The 23,213-nt window shown below is 44.7% G+C and overlaps 1 protein-coding gene across 4 annotated transcripts in view; it reads right to left on the bottom strand.

Annotated features, from left to right (window-relative positions):
* LOC122370585 (histone-lysine N-methyltransferase PRDM9-like) overlaps positions 1-23,213 on the bottom strand; it is a 96,069-nt gene that overhangs the window by 9,018 nt on the left and 63,838 nt on the right. For 3 of the 4 annotated variants that reach the window (XM_043346290.1, XM_043346292.1, XM_043346289.1), the window contains exons 2-10: positions 20,818-21,047; positions 20,511-20,659; positions 20,325-20,398; positions 20,000-20,083; positions 19,728-19,804; positions 19,244-19,337; positions 18,961-19,073; positions 18,619-18,761; positions 18,299-18,432 (exon numbers count right to left, since the gene is read on the bottom strand). In XM_043346290.1, the coding sequence (XP_043202225.1) occupies positions 18,299-18,432; positions 18,619-18,761; positions 18,961-19,073; positions 19,244-19,337; positions 19,728-19,804; positions 20,000-20,083; positions 20,325-20,398; positions 20,511-20,659; positions 20,818-21,047 (1,098 nt within the window). Of the gene's footprint in view, positions 1-2,606; positions 4,213-18,298; positions 18,433-18,618; positions 18,762-18,960; positions 19,074-19,243; positions 19,338-19,727; positions 19,805-19,999; positions 20,084-20,324; positions 20,399-20,510; positions 20,660-20,817; positions 21,048-23,213 lie in introns of those variants that run through there. The other variant, XM_043346291.1, reaches the window with a different exon arrangement.

The following is a 23,213-nucleotide window of genomic DNA, read 5'->3' as shown; positions in this document are numbered from 1 at the left end:
AATGATACACAAGGTTGCATTAAATATTTTCTTTACATTTTAATACAAAGCAATACAAATAAATAGCGAGAAAAACACGCGTTGAACAAGTACTAAAACTTATAAAAAGCCGAAAATTGTTATGCACGCGTTTATTCGAACATGGCAATATATGTGCTTCAACATGAACACCATAACAGTTAACACTAAGAGTAAGACACATGTAGTAGGTATTGGTTAGTAGACATGTGTCCAGTGTCCTAGGAAGTGTCAGTACATTCTTGAATAGAGCAATGCAAACAATGCCTTAGGTGGCACATAATCTGCCGAGGGCGACACGACAGAAACACCCCGTCAAGCTTGTAAAGTTGTAGGTACAGACAGCACATAGCAACAGTAGCCGCCTTTATGTACACGGGATGAATAGAGTATAAAGATTTACACAACATGCCAACCTACGTTAGACCGGCGCCCTGTCGACAAAGACTGCGCAGCGCACATAATGCGGAATGCTGCAAATACTGGAGGGAGCCAAAGCCGTACAAAGAAGCATTACTTCGATATAACCGGACGCTCTCAACCCATTAATGCCGGAATTTTTATTTTTTATTCTTAACCCTCGCCCGTATAGGGGGGGGGGGGGGTCGAACGGACCCCCCCCATGGTTTTTCGCGAATAACTCGCGTAAAAAGCGGCCGATCGCGACGAAACTTTCAGTACCCTCGCGTTAATCAATTTTACACCTACCCTGAAAATTTCATGACCCTGACCCCAATGACCTTTGACCTGTGACCTACTTGTCGAGACCATGTTTGGCCGGAATCGCGATTCAGCGTATGTCGGCTCGCATTAGCCGCGCGTTTGCAGTCTTTTCGTGGTTTCAAGCGTTCAAACATGTGATATGATGTTGCCCCCATGCATTAGGGTGGGTATCAAGGTCACCTGAAGGTCAGGTCAGGTCATTGACCTTTGGTGACCTCGGTTCACTTTTTCGAGTTTTACATGTTTCTAGGCCAGTTTTTGGAGCTGAATTCGAATTTAGCAACCATATGAACATTTACGAAGTAGTGTTGGTGCCTTCGTAACATGTTACGAAGCTGTCAGAGGCGGTTGACACCTACTAGGAATACCCGGCAGGACCCCTACTGGTTGACCTGACCTGACCTGACCCGACCTAGACTAAATGCATAAAGACATCATCTGTGATCAAAACTAACATGATATTCGTGATCAGCGCCCCGAAAAAACCCATAGCAGACACACTTTACGACGTTATAACAGGTCCCGATTTTCCCGACTTTTGGGTCATTGACCTGACCTGCAAGGTCAATCAATGACCTAGGACCTTAAAATTAAGTATCATCGGCTTCCTCTCGTCACGGGCAACACGCTCGTTTTTTTCCGCGAAGCTCTAGCTCGATCAGGGGCGAAACGGCAAGGAGGGGGGTCCAACGGACCCCCCCCCCCCTTATACGTTCGCGGCTGGAAAAACACCAATACAGGCGAGGGTTAAGTTATCCTTAACAAATGTTACCCACATGGGTCCCAGTAAAAAAAAAACTGTGCAAGCTTTTAAAAACTGTTCCATCGGTTCTCAAGTTATGGGCATGGGCCATAAATGACCCAACCGGCATTGGTATAGTCACAAATGGGAGTTATCACGAAAACTGATTTATCTAGATACCTTATTGTGTATATTGTATAAGTGCATACCTACTGTATGGCGGTCTCAGCCAATCAATATTAAGACGCACTGCACGCACAGAGAGAGAGAGAGAGAGAGAGAGAGAGAGAGAGAGAGAGAGAGAGAGAGAGAGAGAGAGAGAGAGAGAGAGAGAGAGAGAGTGAGAGAGAGAGTGAGAGAGTGAGAGAGAGAGAGAGTGAGAGAGTGAGAGAGTGAGAGAGTGAGAGAGTGAGAGAGTGAGAGAGTGAGAGAGAGAGAGAGAGAGAGAGAGAGAGAGAGAGAGAGAGAGAGAGAGAGAGAGAGAGAGAGAGAGAGAGAGAGAGAGAGAGAGAGAGAGAGAGAGAGAGAGAGAGAGACAGAGAGAGAGAGAGAGAGACAGAGAGAGAGAGAGCCTGTGATGCCCCTGGCAGGCCTGTGGTGCCCCTGGCGGGCCTGTGGTGCCCCTGGCGGGCCTGTGGTGCCCCTGCTAGGCCGCTGGTGCCCCTGGGTCCTGGCATGACTGTGGTGCCCCTGACAAGCCTGAAGTGCTCCCAACAGGCCCGTGGAGCCCTTTACAGGCCCAAGGTGTCCCTGCGAGGCCGTTGGTGCCCCTGTGAGGCCGGTGATGCCTCTGCGAGGCCGATGGTGCCCATGGTAGGCCGATGGTGCCCCTGGCAGGCATCTGGTGCCTCTGGCAGGTCTGTGGTGCTCTTGCTAGGCCGATGGTGCTCCTGCAGGCCTGTGGTGCCCCTAACAAGCATGTGCAGTGGTACCCCTGACAGGCCCGTGGTGCCCTTGCTAGGCTTGTGGTGCCCCTGTCAGGCCTGTGGTGCTCCTGATAGGTCGGTGGTGCCCCGGGCCCCAAGGGGGGGGGGGGTCATGAGTGACCCATGTGATGTGCGGATCCCCTCCTTCGGATCCGCCACTGTGATCTGATCACAACCCCCAGAAATAAATAATCGTATAATCATCAGTTGCTTCCATTGTATTTAACATAGGTACTGAGTAAATTGATAACACTATTGCCGGCTGGGTCATTTATGACCCAAGGATATTTATTGAGGAACAAAAGTTATCCGGTGACGAGAAGAAGGGCAAAAATACACATCATACTTTTCAGACAAATTTAAATAGGTAGACGATCATTCAACAGATAGTAAATTGCAAACATAATACAACATTACTTTTTGGGACGGCGCGCCATTGCCAGTGACCGTCGGCTGTGCAGTCCCGTCGTCTTTGGCTCCAGAAACTTCAGTGGACGAGCTCACACCAGTTTTATGCCGCTCCGACGCTCGTCACTAAACCCACAAAATCGACAAAACACACGCGCAAGTTCATCAAAGTGCCACTTGCCTCCATTGAGAAGAAACATTAAGATTTTGCTTTTGCGTCATATATGACCCAAGCGGCATTAATGGGTTAAAAATGGCGCTTCGGCGCTTAAAATAACGACAGTTCCACAGTCCTTTCCCCCTATGTAAGGGCGGCTATTTTAAATACACAATCACTGAATCACACTGGATTAGTACAAACAAACCAGATATGACATTGGTAGCCACGAAGCTCACAAACGAGAGTCACAGCTATAACACGAATAACTAACGTACAACGGGGGCTGGTCAGTGGTCATGCACTTGTCGTGAAGCCTCAGCACTGTGTTTCGACATGCAAACGATTTACCGCTTCGGTCACTCACAGCTTGTTATTCTCACCAGTGTACCAACCACTTCAAAACGTATTTTTTGTGTCAAACTGCCGAACCGTTGCTGATGTAGAGGCAGCCGTGTGGCCGCTTTTCGCGTGGGTCCGCATGTGTCTGAAGAGATGTGACCGCTGAGTGAACCGGGCCTGGCAGTGTGAGCAGCCGTACGGCCGCTCCCCCGTGTGGGTCCGCATGTGTTCGTTGAGATATGCCCGTTGAGCGAACCGTGCCGCACAGGTTGAGCAGCCGTACGGCCGCTCCCCTGTGTGGGTCCGCATGTGTTTTGTTAGGATGGACCGGTTAGTGAACCGTGCCTTGCAGATAGAGCAGCTGTATGGCCGCTCCCCAGTGTGGGTCCGCACGTGTGCATTAAGATGTGACCGTTCAAGGAACCGCGCCTTGCAGATAGAGCAGCTGTATGGCCGCTCACCAGTGTGGGTTCGCATGTGTCCGGTGAGTTTTGACCGTTCATTGAATTGTGCCTTGCAGAGGGAGCAGGCATACGGCCTCTCCCCAGTGTGGGTTCGCTTGTGTCTGATGAGGTGCGCCTGGTCAGCGAATTGTGCATGGCAGAGGGAGCAGGCATACGGCCGTTCTCCCGTATGGGTCCGCGTGTGTGTGGTGAGGGTGGACCGCTGAGCAAACCGTGCCGTACAGATAGAGCAGCAGTGGGGTCGCTCCCCCGTGTGAGTCTTCCGGTGGTATTTCATATGAGTGGACTTGTCGGTAGAGTATTGACACCGCTCGCACTTGAATCTCCCGTTCCTGCCGATGTGACCGTGACTTATCTTCACGTGTCCGTCCAGATGTTGTTGTCCCAGACATCTGACGTTGCAGTGGGGACACTGAAGTGTGCAACCAACACCTGTGAAGCACATTGAGAGAAGAGCGATGTCGACAATGTTTCTGGCCAGATATGAAAAATCAGGCTAAAATGATTTCATCCTGGGTGATACTCAATATAAAAAAAAAAATGAAGGATATGCATCGCTTCCTTAGTAGCGATGCATTAGTTGTCGGTGAAGCAGGATTAGGGCGCCAGCTGTGCCGTCCGCATCTGGACGAAGAAGTTTGAGAGCCACTGAAGGTAGGTACTGACCGATGCCTGACATGCGGTCACGACGTAAAGAAACGTCGAGGAGCGGTGGTGGAACAAACAGTCACCAGCCGATAAACACGTAAAGGACAAGATCGGTTGGCTGACACAGATGAAAATTGAACGTCCACAAAGGCATGGGTGCCGCAACACCCTATGAAATGTTATGTCCCCAAACGCAAGGATGGCTCAAGAACCCCAAGTTTTTGATGCAGCTCCTCAAAATGCAGCAGCTTGCATAAATTCCAACAATGCTGAACAGATGGGCTAGATTGCGGATTGAGTAACATTATGTGCCCCACTCGATGTCAATAAAAATGCTGTGGTTCTTCTTGAAAACTTCGACAATATGGACAATATGTTCAAAAAAAAAATGTTGACATTCAAGACTACCCGAAACGGTATTCAATGCAACCATCACGCTATCTGCACAGTCATGAACTAGCGTTTTGTTCTTGTCAAAAAGTTTGGATTTCCCTTGCAAATACAAAGTTTTTTTTATATTTCATCCAACATGGCCACAGGAACCAAGGCGATAAATATGTACTAAGTGGCGTCACGAGAGAATGCTGACGTCATGGTGCACACTTCTTCGGGAGTAAAAAAACTGCATCCATTTGATAGTTTTAGACACTGAAATCTTGTTTCGTTAGACTGATGCTGAATATTACCCAATATCCCAAAACAATAGGGTTGGGACCTATCTGCATGCTCTGTATGTTTTGGTAAAATAAAAAAGCTCAGAAATTTTAATGATTTAATTTAAAATCACTTTGTTAAAAAAATGCCTAGTTAGTTCAGAAATTAATTATTTGTGGCTGAAAACAACTTGCTTCTGATTGGTCGGGCTAATCATGACGTCACATGTAGGTATATAACTGTCTGTATATTTGGCGCAGTTGAGACATACATTTTCAATGTATTTTCCTATGGTAAATCGGAGTGATTGGTCGTGTTTTCAGTGTCTCTTTATTTTGCGCTGGTATTGCGTGGCTAAGAAGTTTTATCAAGAATGGCATATACTAAAATGTTCCTTTAATAATGGAGCTTCAATATCTGTGAGTTTTATTGGCAAGCGAAAACTGATTTCGCTGTTATTTTATCTGGAAATTACTCATTTTTTTAGGTCAATATTCAAAATATTTTACGGGAACAAGTTGGCACTTTTCTTGATTTTTGCACTCAAATCGCGTGCGATTCAACTGTATTGGAACTTGCAAAGAAGCTTGGTGATTAATTAACTGTGTTGTTATGACACTGTTTGCAAAGCATGGATAATGAAACTCTACCAAAGACTTAGCTACATAGCAATGCCTCAAGTAATACGCAGGAGGGACAGAATTCAGAGTCCGATCGAGAAGAATCGGTGCAAATGCTACGAAGACCAGGCAGCTCTGATACAATAGCTAGTCGTCTCACTACTCTCACTCCATTAGACCAGCTGATTCCTGACAGCACCGACTCGGATGCAAAGATGGAGCTCATCTTCCAAGCCAGAAACCAGTTCTTTGATGGAAGATGTGATGCTGCCTCTGTCTCTGCTTTGTTGGCCACTTTGGACGGGGCGGAGCTCCGCTCCTTGCGTGAGCGGTTATTCGCCTGTCATCCAGAAATAGTTCCTTCGTTTGCTGGCCGTTCCCTGATTAGGTGCAATACGGGGAGCTGTAATCAGGGAAGTAACTTTCCATATGAAAGGGGTGCAGGTGCACCCCCGTCCCCCATCCACTAGAAGTGCACCCCCATAGGCTAAGCGGCGCCCCACACGCCGCCCCACACGATTAGCTCCAGAGCAGATGGCGAGGGTGATTTCCCGGCTACATTCCATCTCGGCGTCGTGATGCTTGTGGGCTTGGAAAGCGTCCAGTCGTATGTAGGGTAGTGTAGGGGTAGGGTTGAGTTCAATAAGGTCCTTACATTTGAAAGGTTTGAACAACCCGCAATCAGCACAACATACCACAAGTTAAATAAAAAACTACCAAACTCCGCCCAACTAATATTAATAAACATTACAGCCAAACTAATGGCCTAAATAAAAATATATCTCAAATCCTAACAGTTATCGCGGGTGATGGTGCCATGAGTTGCTATTATCCAAAACAGATGCAAATAAACATGTTTGTATGTCCTATGTATGTTTGTTTTAAAAACGTTGCAGCGTCGCTGGGAACTGCAGTCTTAGATCTGGGTATGTTTGGCATCTGCAACTCTTCATATACACATTAACCCTATTTCGGACGGGGAGGCCTTTCAGGATTTTCTTGTACAATTGCCAAACGCCGCGAGACATTCAGCTCATATTTGGTGACTTTTCCTAAATGCTCATTGCGCACATCTCAGCAAAAAAAAAAAATGCAGGGTCAGGTCAGGTCAGGTAACCAGAGCGGGTTTGTTGACCCCACCTCAGAAAAGCTTGCAAACACGTCAGAGCTTGAGTTTTTCACGAAGTTATTTCCTCTCATCAAGTCTTCAAAACAGTACCTGCAGTATGTGTCGTTTGTATATCTCAAAATTTTTGATCTGTGGTTAGGTCAGAGTCGTGACCTTTACATTGCAAGCCTATGGAAAAGTATTGAAATGCGACCTGCACCTCGAGTAAACGAGTCAAAACCACCCAATTCTTTAAGAATTATGACAAATTATCTTATCTGTAATGATCCAGGTGCCATTTACTGACAGGGACACCGGGGAGGGTTATCTGAGCCGAGATCATGTGAGGTGATATCTACCATACATCAATGCTCACAATACTTACAATATTGACAATGCTTTTGCTTACAACACTTACAATACTTACGATGAGACCAGCAAGCACTCTGCCGTTACAGTTCTAACTTCTGTTTCGAAAACCGACGTTACACACATTCGCTGCCAGCATAACATGTATTGTTTGACAGTAACAAAATACAATTGACATCTGAACCCCAAACGGACCGCCATCCACTCAAATTCTATAACCCTGACCGGTCAGGGGGCGAATGGAGGTCATCTCCTGGGCATTACACTCAGCCCTTGCACAAAATATCTCACCTCACAGTGATCATTACAACAATAGCATCGACTTGATAGTGGATTTCAAAGTACTTGCATCAGCTCTTCCTGCTATTGCAGACGATCATCTCCTCAGGGTAATGTTGTTCGGGACATGAACGAAGATCGTTTTCGGAGTTTCATAAGTGCTACTGCAACAGCCTGGCACAAAACAGGACTTGTACGCTCTTCTCTGCACTTTGCCCTTCAGTATATCACAAAAGAATTGTTAGAATCCATCTTACGCTTCTTTCACAGTTTCCCTTGCCACCGTAGGGCGTAGATAGATTGCTGTTGCTGGTAAGTTAAGGCACGGTAGATAGAAATTACCTCGGTTCTCAACGCCTTAAGTTATTTTCATAAAAAAGAACAAATAAATGATCAATAAGATGACAGGAATGTAAACATTTTAATCGTAAAGTAGTCCAAATATTGGAATGAGCTTTTGCTTTTCAGCATCCTCCGATTCATCATCTTTATCATTTGAAAATTCGAGGTACATAAAATGTTCATCACGCGCTCAATGTTAAGTGGGAATATAGTACACGGCAGACGCATTAATTTTTGACACTGAACATTTCATCCGTAAATGTTTTAGCATAATTTAAAGTTAAAAACAGCGCGAATGGCAGAGTGAAACAAACAACATCTTTCACCCATTGATATAACATGTAATCTGTGGTGCGCCAGATGCGCCATTATTTGTCAACCGCAGAAGGTGACATGTGACGTAACAGCATCAAGAGCATCTTTTTTCAAGAACTTTTCAAAACAAGTTTCCTATCTTTCTTCCCCCATTTCTCTCAGCATATTGATTTTATGAGGCAATGGTATGCACCATAAATTCTGTGAAAATGGTTTGATCATTTTCATGCATTCTTAAAAAATCGAGTTCCCAACCCCATTAAGTAATTAAAGAGATTGGGTACCTCATAAAAAGGGCAAATTCACACGATGATATCACGAAAAACGAACACGTTACAGGTATGCCAGTGACTACAGCCTGGTCACCGGCACGTTGTTGTATTGATAGTACCGGACTTTGTCAAGCAAAAAAAAAAAACCTTTTAACTTCAAGAACATAAATGCGCTCGATAGTTTTCGAGAAAACCCTGCTGACAGGATGTGCCCCGTGACACTATCTGCCCCAATCTTCCCTACCCATCGGCCGTCAACTATTCAAAACCATTGTTAAAGGTAAAATCGTTCCCCTCAGCAGTCCTTTAACCCTCGCCCGCACATGCCATTTTCCCATCCTAGAACGCACATGGGGGGGTGGTTGCCACCCCCCCCCGCGCCATTTCGTTCCTGTTGGAGATAGAGCTTAGCGGTAAAGACCAAAAAGATTCTTTGGGAAGAGACGAATCCAATGATACCCAGTTTTACCTTCTCAGGTCAGTCATTGACCTTCCAGGTCAGGTCAAACTAAAAAATGTTGCTGTTTTGGGTCACCGTTGGATATCAAGTGCGCTGCTTATCAAATACCGATGACGATGCTGTTTTCTGGTGCCAAGCCAGCTAGAACCTCTTTGTCACACTACACGACCAGAATTTTGCTGCTGAGGTCATTTCAGGTCAAGTTAGGTCAAGGTCAATTATATGTGTTTGTATGTCTGTGTGTGTCTGTGTGTATACTGATGTGTGCACCGATTGTTTTTGGGTCCATATTACATGAAATCATGATCTGAGAAGCTTTTACCAAAAATGCAATCAAAAAACTTCACAAAAAGTAAATTTGGCTTGCCTAAAACGCAATTATCTTAGATGACCTAGGTTGACCTTGACCCTGACATTGAACCCCGTACATCGTCGAACAACATGTTCCATGATAGGTGGGAGGTAAGACTGGCAAAAAAGGCCGAAATCAGGGTGTCAAAAGCTCACAAGGCCCATGGCAAACACAAGATGTTGAGAATTGGCCATTTGGGTCATGACATGACCTCAAAAACAAGGTCATATCTCCGAAACCAAAAATTACAGAAACTTGAAATTTTCAGCGGACATCAAGAAAGGATAGAGGAGCAGCTATACGAAAAATCAGCCTTCTAGCTCTAAAAATGTTGAGTGCAGAGCAGAAAGACTACCTGGGGGGGGGGGGTGGCAACCACCCCCCCCCCATGTGCGGGCGAGGGTTAAGGAAATATACCACTCCCCAATATATATATATATATATATATATATATATATATATATATATATATATATATATATATATATATATATATAAATATATATATATATATATATATATATATATTATATATATATATATATATATATATATATATATATATACATATATATATATATACATATATATATATATATATATATATATATATATATATATATATATATATATATATATATATATATATATATATATATATATATATATATATATATATATATATATATATATATATATAGAAAAATTAAATAACTTCAGACGTTTCGCTGATGTATTCTCAGCTTCATCAGATAATACAATGGCCATTCCGTTTCGCCGAGGGATACAGTTATCGTCACCACCGAGCCGCAATTGTCTTTCAACCGCATTAACGTGCGACTAGATTTACCCGACCACTATTTTGGAGATAATCATTAGATAAATCGTATCCCGGTATTGAATAACATAGATCGTACTACGCGGACAAACAAATTCGAATAATACAAAAATCAAGTATCGCTGTGACCCGACAACTCAGGTCGCCGTAGGGTCCACATTCCGGTACTGCAGACCTAACCGTTTCTCTTGTTCAGGCTCTCGCCTCCTACTCGCGTTCCCAGCAGGCTTATCCACCGACGCTCCCTTGCCCTCCGGTATTCTACATTTTGCCGCCACACGCGCTCTAACCCTACGACGCGTACGTCGCTCACGTTATGATCTGCTGAGCGGAAATGACTGCTGACAGGGAGAGGGACGGCTGGATTTACATGATCTACATGATCCCGTCTTCCCGTCATGAACGGCTGGCCGGGATCTACATGATCCCGGCCAGGCCTCCGCCAGGTCACCTACAAGGAAACCCAAAGCTGCACAAGCCCGGTGCCCCCCTCAGAGCCATCATCAGCGGAAGAGGGCACGCCACGGAGAGGATTGCGGAGATGGCTGAGGATCAGCTCCGCACCCATGTGGAGCACCAGCCATCGTATGTACGTGATACGAGCGACTTCATCTCCAAACTCCGAGACACCGCACAACCCATCGTGGCCCAGGTTGGACATACCCCCCTGCTATTCTGCATGGACGTAAAAAAAACTGTATCCCAGTGTGCCACGGACTGACGGGATTGAGGCGTGCAGAGTGGCACTAGATAGCCGGACTGATGCATCTATACCTACGGCGAGTGTAATCGAAATGATCGAGACCGTGTTGGACAGCAACAACTTCAATCTCACTCCCGACCGCCAGTTCATTCAGACTGATGGCACGGCCATTGGTTCGAGGCTCGGCAAAAATTATGCTTGTACATATATGGGGCGTTGGGAACAACAACTTCTAGAAGGGGTCCGCTTAAAACCTATGCTGTATCTGCGTTACATAGACGATATCTTCGGGGTGTGGCTCCATGGCCAGGAGGAGCTCAAGAACTTTCATGACAGCGCCAATCAAATCCATCCTAAAATCCAGGTGGATCTCCGCAGCTCTGAATCAGATATAGAATTTCTGGATGTAATGGTCAAGCTGAGTGAGAAGGGATATCTGTCGACAGATCTATTTGAGAAACCGACCGATTCGAAGTCGTATCTTCATTTTAATTCAGACCACCCCACTCACACCAAGAAGGCGGTCCCATACGGTCTGGGCCTGAGACTTAAACGGATCTGTCAGAAAGAGGAGGACTACCAGAGACACAGGGAGAACCTGAAGGCGAGACTGATGGAGCGGCAGTACCCGGCACCTTTTGTAGAGCGACAGCTGCGCAAGGTTGACAAGATCGGCAGTAGGCAACCAGGTAGTAAGGCACCGGAGAACGACAAGACAGGCCGGGTTCCCATGGCCATAACCTTTTCCCAGTTCCTTCCAGACATGACCAAACTGTTGAAAAGCAAGAGACACCTACTGCAGAGATCCGAAAGACTGAGCCAGATCTTCTCCATGGACCCAATGATTGCCTACAAACGGGGTAAAAATTTACGCGATATACTTGTTCATAGGAAAACGAGAGATGCCGTATCGAGCGGGACTGAACGCAAGATTGACAGCTGTGGAAAGGAGTGTGTGATCTGCAAGCGCATGTACAGAGATGTAGAGCGAGTGGCAGGCGTGAGTCCAGGGTGTGTAACGACGTATGACAGGACAATTGGGTGCAGAAGTGAGAATGTTGAGTATGGCATCTGGTGTGACGCATGTAAGTGTGTATGCTATGTGGGCGAGACTGGCGGGCGTCTTTATACCCGTATCCAAAATCATCTGTCCTCCATATGGGCTGAAAATCCAGCCGTCCCTCTCCCTGTCAGCAGTCATTTCCGCTCAGCAGATCATAACGTGAGCGACGTACGCGTCGTAGGGTTAGAGCGCGTGTGGCGGCAAAATGTAGAATACCGGAGAACAAGGGAGCGTCGGTGGATAAGCCTGCTGGGAACGCGAGTAGGAGGCGAGAGCCTGAACAAGAGAAACGGTTAGGTCTGCAGTACCGGAATGTGGACCCTACGGCGACCTGAGTTGTCGGGTCACAGCGATACTTGATTTTTGTATTAGGGTAGGGTGGGGTAATTTGAACATGTGGGGTAATTTGAACATAGTGTGAATAACAGAAAATTACGGAAAATCCATAAGTGGCATGACAATAAGACCAATGGGAGAAATTATCGTAACTAAAAGGGCTATCATATGAACGGGGTATAAAGTTTCAGGGAATGAAGATGTTGACGCACAGTGTAAAAAATCAATTTCGCAAGGAAAAACGCCTAACAACACGTCATTGCAACTTCATTGCAGCGCCAAATCTTGCATTGCTAGCGCCTAATACGCAACGGCTTTTGTTGTATAATGACCTAATCAGTGCCTTCAATCCAAGAAATTTGCTTTTGAACCCTGTTTTTTATAATGGCAAAATAGCTTTTAGCGTGGGGTAATTTGAACATAGTGTGAGAATTTGAATGAAGACAGGGATAGCTCCGAAAAAAACAACGCCCCCAGTTTTTTTTTGCCAATATTTTCGACCCAAGGCAGTAGCAGATAAGTGATACCAGTTTTAGAAAATTTACGTCCAATATCCGTCTAATGTCCGGCATTTTTGTTGATTTTCTGTCCAAAAATGTTAAAGTCAACTATTTGTCCAAATATGTCCGAAAATTATGCAGCTATCAACACTCAAAACCGTCATTTATATTGCTTATCATGTAATTTTACCAGCCGAAAAGTGTTCATTATATTGAGAGCTTAACAAGCTTTCCATTCGCCAATCAATGCTATGCACGATTACTTTATAAAAAGCGCTGAAGTGTAGCAAGCCATCGTCCAATGTTGTCCAGTCTGCTACCTTTGTCCAACCAATTCCGAATTGGACATTGGACAAAATCAGAACTCCAAATGTCCAGGTTTCGATTGGCACCACTTTAACCCGGCAGGCGGTGGGCCTACCAGCCACCTTCCACGCGGTGGGGGGGGGGGGGGGGGGGGCACTTTTTTGCCCCCCCCCCCGTATCTCCGAAACTACTGGACGGATCCGGAAAATTCAAACGGCGTTCGATAGCCCTGTCAAATTTGTCGAGGGAAACCAAATTTCATTGACCTCGGGGTCACCGATGACGTCACAGGTCAGGTCAAAGACAAAATGTTTCACCGTTCACGGGGCTTCTAGGGAAAGCGCTATAACACCGAGTAAAACGCATTTTGTCGAAAATCAGCGATAAGGCGTCAGTTGTCTAGTACATATGTTGCTATTAGAGGTCACTGGTCATACCAGGTCAGGTCACAGGTCAGGTCACCAAAGGTCACCAAGGGTCACCACATGAGCCCAACTTTACTAAGGTTATGCGATGCATGTTTTATGGCCAGTTTTTCATTTCCAACTCAATGGTGTTGGTTACAAGACCATCAGGTACGGTTTAGGTCACTTTCTGGTGGAGGTCAGGTCAAGGTCAGGTCAAAAAAGGTCAAATTTCAAAGTTGATATTTTTGCATAAAATGGGTATCGATTCGATGCAGCTCGTCAGGGGGAGTCTAATGGTGGTCTTTGTTTTGCGCTACGAGGTCTAGAATTGCTAAAAATTGAGTTTGAAAATTTGACGTCATCAATTTTGAACAGTTTTTTCGCTATAACTTGGCCAAAAAAAGAGGTATCGATCTCAAATTTGGTATGTAGATAGAAGGCGGTAGGGGCTATCACATATATTCCGGTTTTTCCGAAATTCAAAAAACTTTTTGGATTTTTTGGCTATTATATTCAAAAATTCTATTTTTTGATTTTTGGGGGTCAAAATCCAAAAAAATCAAAAACCGAAATAGCAGTTTTGTAGCCCTTTAAATTCCACACCTTTTATGTCTGAAACATTTTTCTGTATCTCTAAAGCTGTAGGCCTGACAGCTCTTCCCGCGAAACCTTTTTTTTGGGTCGAAAATGGCAAAAATGACGTCACTCTGACGTCATTAGCGGCCAACCTATTATAGCCTTTGGAAAAATTTTTGGTCACCATGTGCGCTAGCTGCTCCCGGGAGGGTACTGAAAGTTTGGTGACGATCGGCGCAGCGGTTCTCGAGATATATCGAAAAAACTAAAGGGGGGGGGCAAAAAATGCCCCCCCCCCCCACCGCCTGGAAGGTTAACAGATGTAGTACGGTTGGGAGAGTTTTTATCGAACAAAAATGATAGACGTTCTGTTAATTGAAGAGGGGCGAATTCTGTCAACTGACCGGTGTGCAGCGTGCAGATATTGCTACTCTGCAACTGTTATTTTTGCTGTTGTGTTGATTTTTCAAGTGAAGGTATGTTTAGAATTGTTCTGCCTATTTGTTTATGGGTCAAACAACATCGGTGCTGGCGAGACTATCGTTTTTATGACAGGTAAAGGCATTATGTTCAAATTACCCCACGGTGGGGCAATTTGAACACACCGTGACTTGGTGGAGAAGTGAGGCTATGCTATTCAAGGTATGCTCGGCTCGTCCAAAAATGAGGCTTGCATGGTGAAAGCAAGTGACACTTGCACTACTGAAGCAGTTTTTCTTCATCCAGGGTTGAACTGGAATTTGGTACAACGGAGAAGACGTAAAAATATGTTCAAATTACCCCACACTACCCTATTCGAATTTGTTTGTCCGCGTAGTACGATCTATGTTATTCAATACCGGGATACGATTTATCTAATGATTATCTCCAAAATAGTGGTCGGGTAAATCTAGTCGCACGTTAATGCGGTTGAAAGACAATTGCGGCTCGGTGGTGACGATAACTGTATCCCTCGGCGAAACGGAATGGCCATTGTATTATCTGATGAAGCTGAGAATACATCAGCGAAACGTCTGAAGTTAGGTATTTAATTTTTATACCTATATGGCCTTTTGCTGATACGTATATATATATATATATATATATATATATATATATATATATATATATATATATATATATATATATATATATATATATATATATGGTGGCGGAGGATATATATATATAGATATATATATAGATATATATATATAGATATATATATATATAGATATATATATATATATATATATAGATATATATATATATAGATATATATATATATATGGTGGCGGAGGATATATATATATATATATATATATATATATATATATATATATATATATATAATCTTGCTAAAACCTGTTTATGATTTTTAACTTATAACAGGTATACGAAGAATAATATTCTATCTTCCGTTGGGACTAAACATGGTGGCGGAGGATATTACGCGTTCACCAATCATATTGCGTTCTTAAAAAACAGCTGCACGCTGATTGGCTGACACTGGCCTCTTCGACAGCCGCTTTTTAGATGTCTGCGAAAAAGAGGACGGGGGAGGCGACCACCCCATCCCCTGGACCGGCGAGGGATAAAGGTCCAAATAAAGGCTACTGAACGATGTGGTAGAAGTTTTTTCCGAAACAATCGAAACGACATAGTGGACCTAGTCTTTAACAGGACCGATTGCTATTAGCCAGCCGAAATGTCAGTCCAACGAACCAAACCCACGTAGCTTTAAAGGTAGTGTGCCAGCTTTCCTGGACCGTATGGAGTTAGTGGCCCAGATAAGGAGAACCGGATTTTTAGAACTTATCCATACCTTCAAAACTCATGGAAACGTCTTAAATTCTTCAAATTTTGAGTACCCCATTGCGAAATTCGCCCCGACGAATTGTCGGTCGTACCCCAACCACATTTCACACCACTATGAACAATAAATGCACACACTGAAATCGCTATTACCGATAGGCTCATCCAATCAAGTTTCGATAAACCCGTCCATCATCATCTCCTGCGGTTTCGAACACGCCTGTTAGGTGGTGCGGTAGACCGCGCCCAAAGCCAGGGCCCCGGTAACGTGAGGTAGCCGAGTGGGGGCTGCGTGCGCTGACCCAAGCCGGGGCCGCGGCTTTTGGCGCGGTCTACCGCATCCCCGGGCTATCACATGACACCGGGAGGACGCGCGGCCCCGGCTTGGGTCAGCGCACGCTGCCCCGACTCGGCTACCTCACGTTACCGGGGCCCTGGCTTTGGGCGCGGTCTACCGCAGGTGGCTTCTGCTCATACTTTGTGGTGCGGTGGTGGTGCGTCGGGCCGCGCGCTCTGACTTCGGCCAAGAAAAATGCGTCAGCTGATCATTGTCATTTCTGCCACTTTCATGTGGTGAGATGGGGTCATAACTTTAGAGACGGCTGTTTCATATCAATTATTTTACATAAAATAATATTTCAAACCATAAATTAATGTTCGACAGCCAAATTAAAGAAACAATACCAATACAGGCTTACAGTTTAAGTTCGACATTGTGTTGTCTACGATTAGACAGCTGATAACTCATTCCCGTACGTCGTAACTCTATAATGACCTTTGCTTGTCACATGTGCGCCGCATTCGCGATTGTTGCCGACGCCTGTTTGCACGTCAGCCCACTACAGTTGTTATACATATCGAAAAACCGATAAACTTTTAGGCGAAAAAAAGCACTATTCCAGGCCCATTGTTGATTTTTTGCGATATTAGGTAAAAACAGAAGCTTCTTATCCTAGGAAAAATAAAATGGGAAATCTTTGAAGGTGGCACACTACCTTTAAATTAAGGTAAGTAAACGTTAAGCCAGCATACATCAGAGCAGCAAAACTTCAACGCAAAGGACTGAAGAAGAGCACGGTCTGTGTCGGTAAGAAAGATGGTATCTTAACAGTGCGGCAGATGTTGCGCGCAAAGCAGCATATACCACCACAGTTTTACAGAAGTTTTAGTATACCTAATGTTTTAAAATTGCGGACCGCGGACACATGTGGACCGCTCTTCTCGTCGGTCCGCATGTGTCTGATGAGACTTGATTGAACAATGAATCGTGCCTTGCAGAAACAGCAGCCATACAGCTGCTCCCCCGTGTGGGTCCGCATGTGTCTGTTGATGACTGCCGGTCTCGCGAACCGTGCCGTGCAGATGGAGCAGCCGTACGGCCGCTCCCCCAGTGTGGGTCCGCATGTGTATGGTGAGGCTGGATCGAGCAGTGAACCGTCCAACGCAGACAGAGCAACCAAACGGCCTCTTCCCAGTTTGAGCACCTACGCATCTGTTTGGTTAGGTTTGACAGCGAAGCGAAGCGAACCGTGCCGTGCAGGTTGAGCAGCCATATGGCCGCTCCCTCGGATGGGTAGGCATTTGTTTCATGAGACTTCCCCGTTGAGCGAACAAAGCCCGGCAAGTTGAGCACTGAGCAGCCTTACGGCCGTTCCTTCCTGTGACTGTGGGTACGCATGTGTTTGCTGAGACTTCCCCGTTCATTGAACCGGGCCTGGCAATGTGAACAGCCGTACGGCCTCTCCCCAGTGTGGGTTCGAATGTCGTATCGAGGTGTGACCGTCGAGTGAACCGTGCCTTGCAGATGGAGCAACCGAAAGGTCGCTCTCCAGTGTGGGTCCGCATATGTGTCGTAAGGGTTGGCTGTTGAGCAAAGCGTGCTGTGCAAACGGAGCAACCGTAAGGCCGCTCCCCCGTGTGGGTACGTAAGTGTTTGTTGAGATCTCCCCGCCTAGCGAACCGAGCCTGGCAATGTGAACATCCGTGCGGCCGCTCCCCAGTGTGGGTCCGCATGTGATCGGTGAGACCTGACCGCCTAGAGAACCGTGCCTTGCAAATGAAGCAGCCGTATGGCCGTTCCCCTGTGTGAGTTCTGCGGTGGTTTTTCATACAGTTGGACCTGTCGGTCGAGTATTGACACCACTCGCACTTCAATCTGCCGTTCCTGCCCATATGGCCGTGACTTCTCTTCACGTGTCCGTCCAGACAATGTTTTCCCAAACATCTGAAGCCGCATTGGGGACATTGGACCGAGCCACTGATGCCTGAAGAATACACAGAAAGAAGAAAGGCCATTAAAAAAACGTTACATGCTAAAGCAGGTCGCATTATGCGACCTGCTTTAGCATAGAACGACCTAACCTGGTTAGGTCGCAAGCCGAAATGCCAGTTCAAGTTACGAACCGAGCCGATGTAAGTTGGCATATAAACGTCGTGCCTGCATACGTCAAAGTAGCAGAACTTCTCAACGAACCGGGCAAAAAACAGTCTACTGTCGTCGGCAGAAGGGTAAATGGCATTACCAGCGTCACTTCGATGGACACCATAGCTCTCGGAGCCGCAAACGATGAACTGACCTGAAGATGAAGGTCCGGCCGGAGAGGAAGTCACAGACTCCCCAGACGTCTCCGAGTGGACGGTCAGCTCCCGGGCCGAGTCGTCTCCGTAGTACACCAGCAGCTCAGAGCCCCGCGGAATGGCCTTTGACGTCCTGCATAGGGAGATAAATATAGCATTATTGATGAAAGCTTGATTGGTGTAGTCACAACACTTACACTGTCATTAATAACTTCGACGAATCCATTAAAGAAAAATATGGGCCACAGGACGAACCGCGCATAAAATACGTAACGCAGTTAGGAAGAATAGATCCGTGGATTCCAAGACTACAACGCACCTGAAGTATACCTGGCCCCGGTACTGGAAGGCCACTAGGTTTTGTTCTTCCTCCGAGCGGGCACAGTTGACCCTTCTGAGCCAGTTGCTGCAGCTCGGGTCTTCGGCATTCACCGAGTGATGCACGCGCTTACCCTTCTTGATCTGTGGTACCAAACAAAAACGTAGTTCATCATTTCAAAGAAAAAAGTAAAAATATGGCATGTGCAATGAAAACATTATAAAATTTATATGTTGCTATCATTGGTCTTAAAATGTTTTTTTTTAATAGCTTTTATCGTTGAAGTAAGTTTAAAGTGAAAATATGCGTTTTTTACCTGCAAAACAAAACAACTGAACTGACCTGCCATCTGTACCCGGTTGTTCGACTTCGGGCCTGACCCTGCTCGGTGGTCAAGGTGCCCTCGTAAGGACCGAGTCTTTGGCGCGCAGGTATGTCCTTCTCCGCCAAAACTCCTGGAATCAAATAAATACAAGCCTTCACCTCAACTAAATGGACACAACATGTACTGATACATGGGACATGAAATCATACAACACAAGCAACCATCACCAAATGATGCATCAAATCAAACGTCCAGCAGCAGTTGTTACGTATCGCCATTTGTCTTGCCTCATTAACTTACCGGTGCCAGACGCTGGATTTGTCGACGGACCAGAGCTGAGAGAAGGCGGGAGAGTCTTGACGTCCCTGTCGACATCTCCGATACCGCGTCGTGCCTGGAATGTTCAGCGCATGTGGGGCGCAATGTCGACAATACAATCAATGCATTGAGATTATCTTAAGCCTGTTTGTAAATCAGACGGGTATGTTTTGTGGATATAGATCATGAACCTGTTCTTGACCACGTACCCATGACAGTATTACCTGCTAACAAGACAGAAGCAAAGCAATAATATAACTATGAGCATGGATTAGAGTAAATACTTCATCCATGCTATGAGGAAGAGGATTACGTAAATGTGAAAGAAATAGATCATTTTTACATGAAGCTCATGTCGTTCCGTCACTAGGGCATCAGGCACAATTGGTCATATTATTTAATGTCTAAATAAGAGAGGAGTCATGTGTAAAGAATACGAATCAGACCAGTATGGACCAGTCCTTACCTTGGTATCGTGTATGATCTTTAGCGGTCCATGGACGGGACATTCACCGTCCCAATCGCGGCAGCACACGTCACAAACTGTCAGAAAGAAGGGCGAAAAAAGTATTAGCGATTTGATGAAGAGCAGACCAAGGTTTAATCGTTCAAGGTTCCGTTAGACGGAAACAATGCGTCTGTATTCGGTTTAATTTGTCTGCAATATGAGTGCTTGTCGTGTACATTCGCCCGTTGATGAGGACAAGGTAGCTGACTAAAAATGGGAGAAATACTCACATATGTTACTATCATCGAGACCATCCACATCTCGGTAGTTAATGACGAGACGTTGACTCTTGATGAACACTCCTTCAGCAAAAACTGCAATAAATTCAACAGGGTAATCAATAATTCGGTGGCATTTCGGTAACGCGTCAGTTCAATAGAGTGCATGCAATTGAACATAAGAATGGTTCGATAATGTCATTCAATCACTTTGTAGAGTACGAAACCAAAAATAAAAATAAAACTTACATTTTCTCTGAAAAGGGCACAAAAGTAAGACCGAGGATATCACGATAAACCCATTGCTTACAGTCTCTTCACAGTTATATAAACTTACCTTCAGTAGAGTCTCGAATGGCAGACGAACAACCAAGTAACAGACTCCTTTTTGCATTGGAGATGAAACAGGCACTGAAAGAACAGACAAATGCAAATATTATTAGAATTCATCAAGGATAATATATCATTGTCTACTATGTCAAATAACTAAAATTTCAACAACAGCACTGAATCATGCCCTAACCTGTCCCGGTCCACCTCAGTGAACCCGATGAAGTCCTCAGACGGTGACGGTGATCGAGGTCGGTACTTTTCCTCCTTCACTAAAGAATGCAGAGCGCGGTCCGAGAAAGGATCGTCGTCCGACACCGAGGGAGACGACGGCCGCTCAACCTAGACCGGATCAACAGACAAACAATATTCAATGAAACATGAGATGTTTATCCTCCACAGATATACAAATTGGAACACATTATGCGCTGTCATTCCCTTTTATTAACCTCGCAGCTAAAAACCAATGAGAGGTGAGCACCATGCATTTGAACACGTACCCTTGGTGAAGTGACTTCAATCTTTATCTCCTCCTTCACAACTGGCCGAAAGTCGCTCTCAGAGCCACTGTCTATGGGAGTGCAGTTCCTCGGCCTCTGAGACTTCCTCACACTCTGTGACGGACCCCATTCCCCGTCGCTGTCAGCGGAGCCCTCCAGAGACCACTTTGGTCCTTTTGGTGACATTGATGCAGCCCGCATGAGCGGCAGTAGTTCAGACACTGGTGGATCTGGAATAGGGTCCAATGTCCTTTGTCAGTTCACATTGAGTTGACTAAATGAAAGCACAAAACGGAGAAGTTATGTAGCAAGAAAATACAAAGTTATCACCACCAATAATTGAATATTCCTTATGGAATTAATACCCATAAAACATCTCTCAATAATGACAATGACATGGTTTGCCAACAAGAATGCAGCAGGAAAATAATGGAGGTGCTCCGATACCTAGCATTTAGATCCTGGCTTTATATGAAAAAACTGTAGCCTCAAATGATCTCTGATGACCTTTCTAGAGGGCAGGCTAGCAGTCAAAGACACCTTTGTTGTCACAAGTTGTCCAAATCATTGCGATTCTGAAATATTTTTATTGTTCCTCCTGACCTGGCAGGCTGACATGACCTCAACCTGGGGTCAAAAATTTCATATGTTGTCAAAAAATGATGAACTACAAGCTACTCCAAGCGGTGAGGCGCTTCGCACCAGTTTTTTATTCACACGCAAAAAACTGGACAGGGTGGTAACAAATGCCCCCCCCCCCCCCACTGAGGCAAAGGTTAAAACTGGGTAAATACTATTAGAATTGTCTCGTGGCGACCTACATGATGGTACTTTCCATTTCCCACTGTTGAAGCTTCTTCCTTACCCATGGATGCCTAGACAAAATCATAGCGTCAGGTTTGAGGTTAGGTAAGGTCTGGTTACCGTAAAACGGGGTGTTAAGGGACAGTTTTGAGGTGTTTTGTTATATAACTCAAGAAGGGTTGGAGATAGAAGCATCAAATTGTCAGCATTTTATGTGGAATTTGGTGCTTTACATGCCTGCCACAATAAAGTTTTTAAGATTTATACCTGCATATTATTTTTCATTATTTTTCATCACTGTCCCTTAGCACCCCAATGTGGGGTGTTAAGGGACACCTATATTATTCCAAGAAATGGTCATCAAATGCACACAATTGGGGTGTGGAAGGGCACACAATTTATTTTTTGAAATGTTTTGCATATTCTGTCACAAAGCAAGTCAGGTTCATTCACCACTTATGACCTTTTTAGCCAATTACGTGTTATGCAGTTTACGCTTGTGGAAAATGTGCTAATTATAAGGTAAACATAACCAAAAAGTAATCTTCTGTCATCAATAAAAACCCATGTTTAAGCTAGTCACTTGTCATTATGTTGCCCTCTTTGTTTTAGCCTTTTCATGATGACATCACATATACCTACATCAGTCTCCATTAACCCATCATTGTAAAAGAGAGTGTTGAGATGTTTTGTTACATAACTTAAGATGTGTTAGAGATAAAAGCATGAACTTGCCAGCATTTTATGTGGAATTTGGTGTTTTCCATGCCTACTGAAAGAAAACTTAATGAAATTATATTTAGATATTAATTTTTATTTTTCTTCCCTGTCCCTTAGCACCCCACATCCATCTCAAAATATGCATGTATCCGGAGAAGAGGAAGAGGATGATGAATGAATGGGTGGATTTGCACAAGTTTTTCAGGAAACATGTGCAATACATGTGACAATACACCTATGCATTCATTTTCCCTGTACACCCACTAGTTTATGTGGTACACAGAGAGTTTTGGAGATGTTTCAATTTTGTGAAAATGTAGCATGATTTTCAAATCCATTTTGAACCAAATCACTTGCATGAAAAACCATACCATTTTGTCCTATGGTCAAGAGCAAAACAGTGTCAACTACCACACTGAAGTTTTTATTGAACCTTCTCAAATTAGTAAGTTAATATGACTCAAAGTTTTTCCCATGCAGCTGTCCCTTAACACCCCACTGTCCCTTAACACCCCATTTTATGGTATGTTTCTTTTTTAATATTTTGGAGACACCTACCTTACCATCATATCTGGATTTAGCACATTAAAGGGACCCTCCCACCTTCAAAAAAGTTAATGAATTGGCATAGAAGTGATGTCCCTTGGTTCGGAAATATCAAAAATGAATATGTACCAAATTTCACCGTAAAATATTCACTGGATTTCAAGATATTAGGCTTTTACTTTTGTTTACTTTTTGGAATCTCTGCTGTTCCTAGCGACTATTTGAAAGTGCGGCACTTGTTGCGCTTAAAACAGCATATTCCACAACGTGCTACCAAATGTTTTAGTAAAACATTTAAAATCATTAGATCTCCGCTGACATCACAA

Source organism: Amphibalanus amphitrite, unplaced genomic scaffold (assembly GCF_019059575.1).
Source record: "Amphibalanus amphitrite isolate SeventyFive unplaced genomic scaffold, NRLGWU_Aamphi_draft 001147F_arrow, whole genome shotgun sequence".
NCBI lineage: Eukaryota > Metazoa > Arthropoda > Thecostraca > Balanomorpha > Balanidae > Amphibalanus > Amphibalanus amphitrite.
This window is presented reverse-complemented; position numbering and strand designations above follow the sequence as displayed.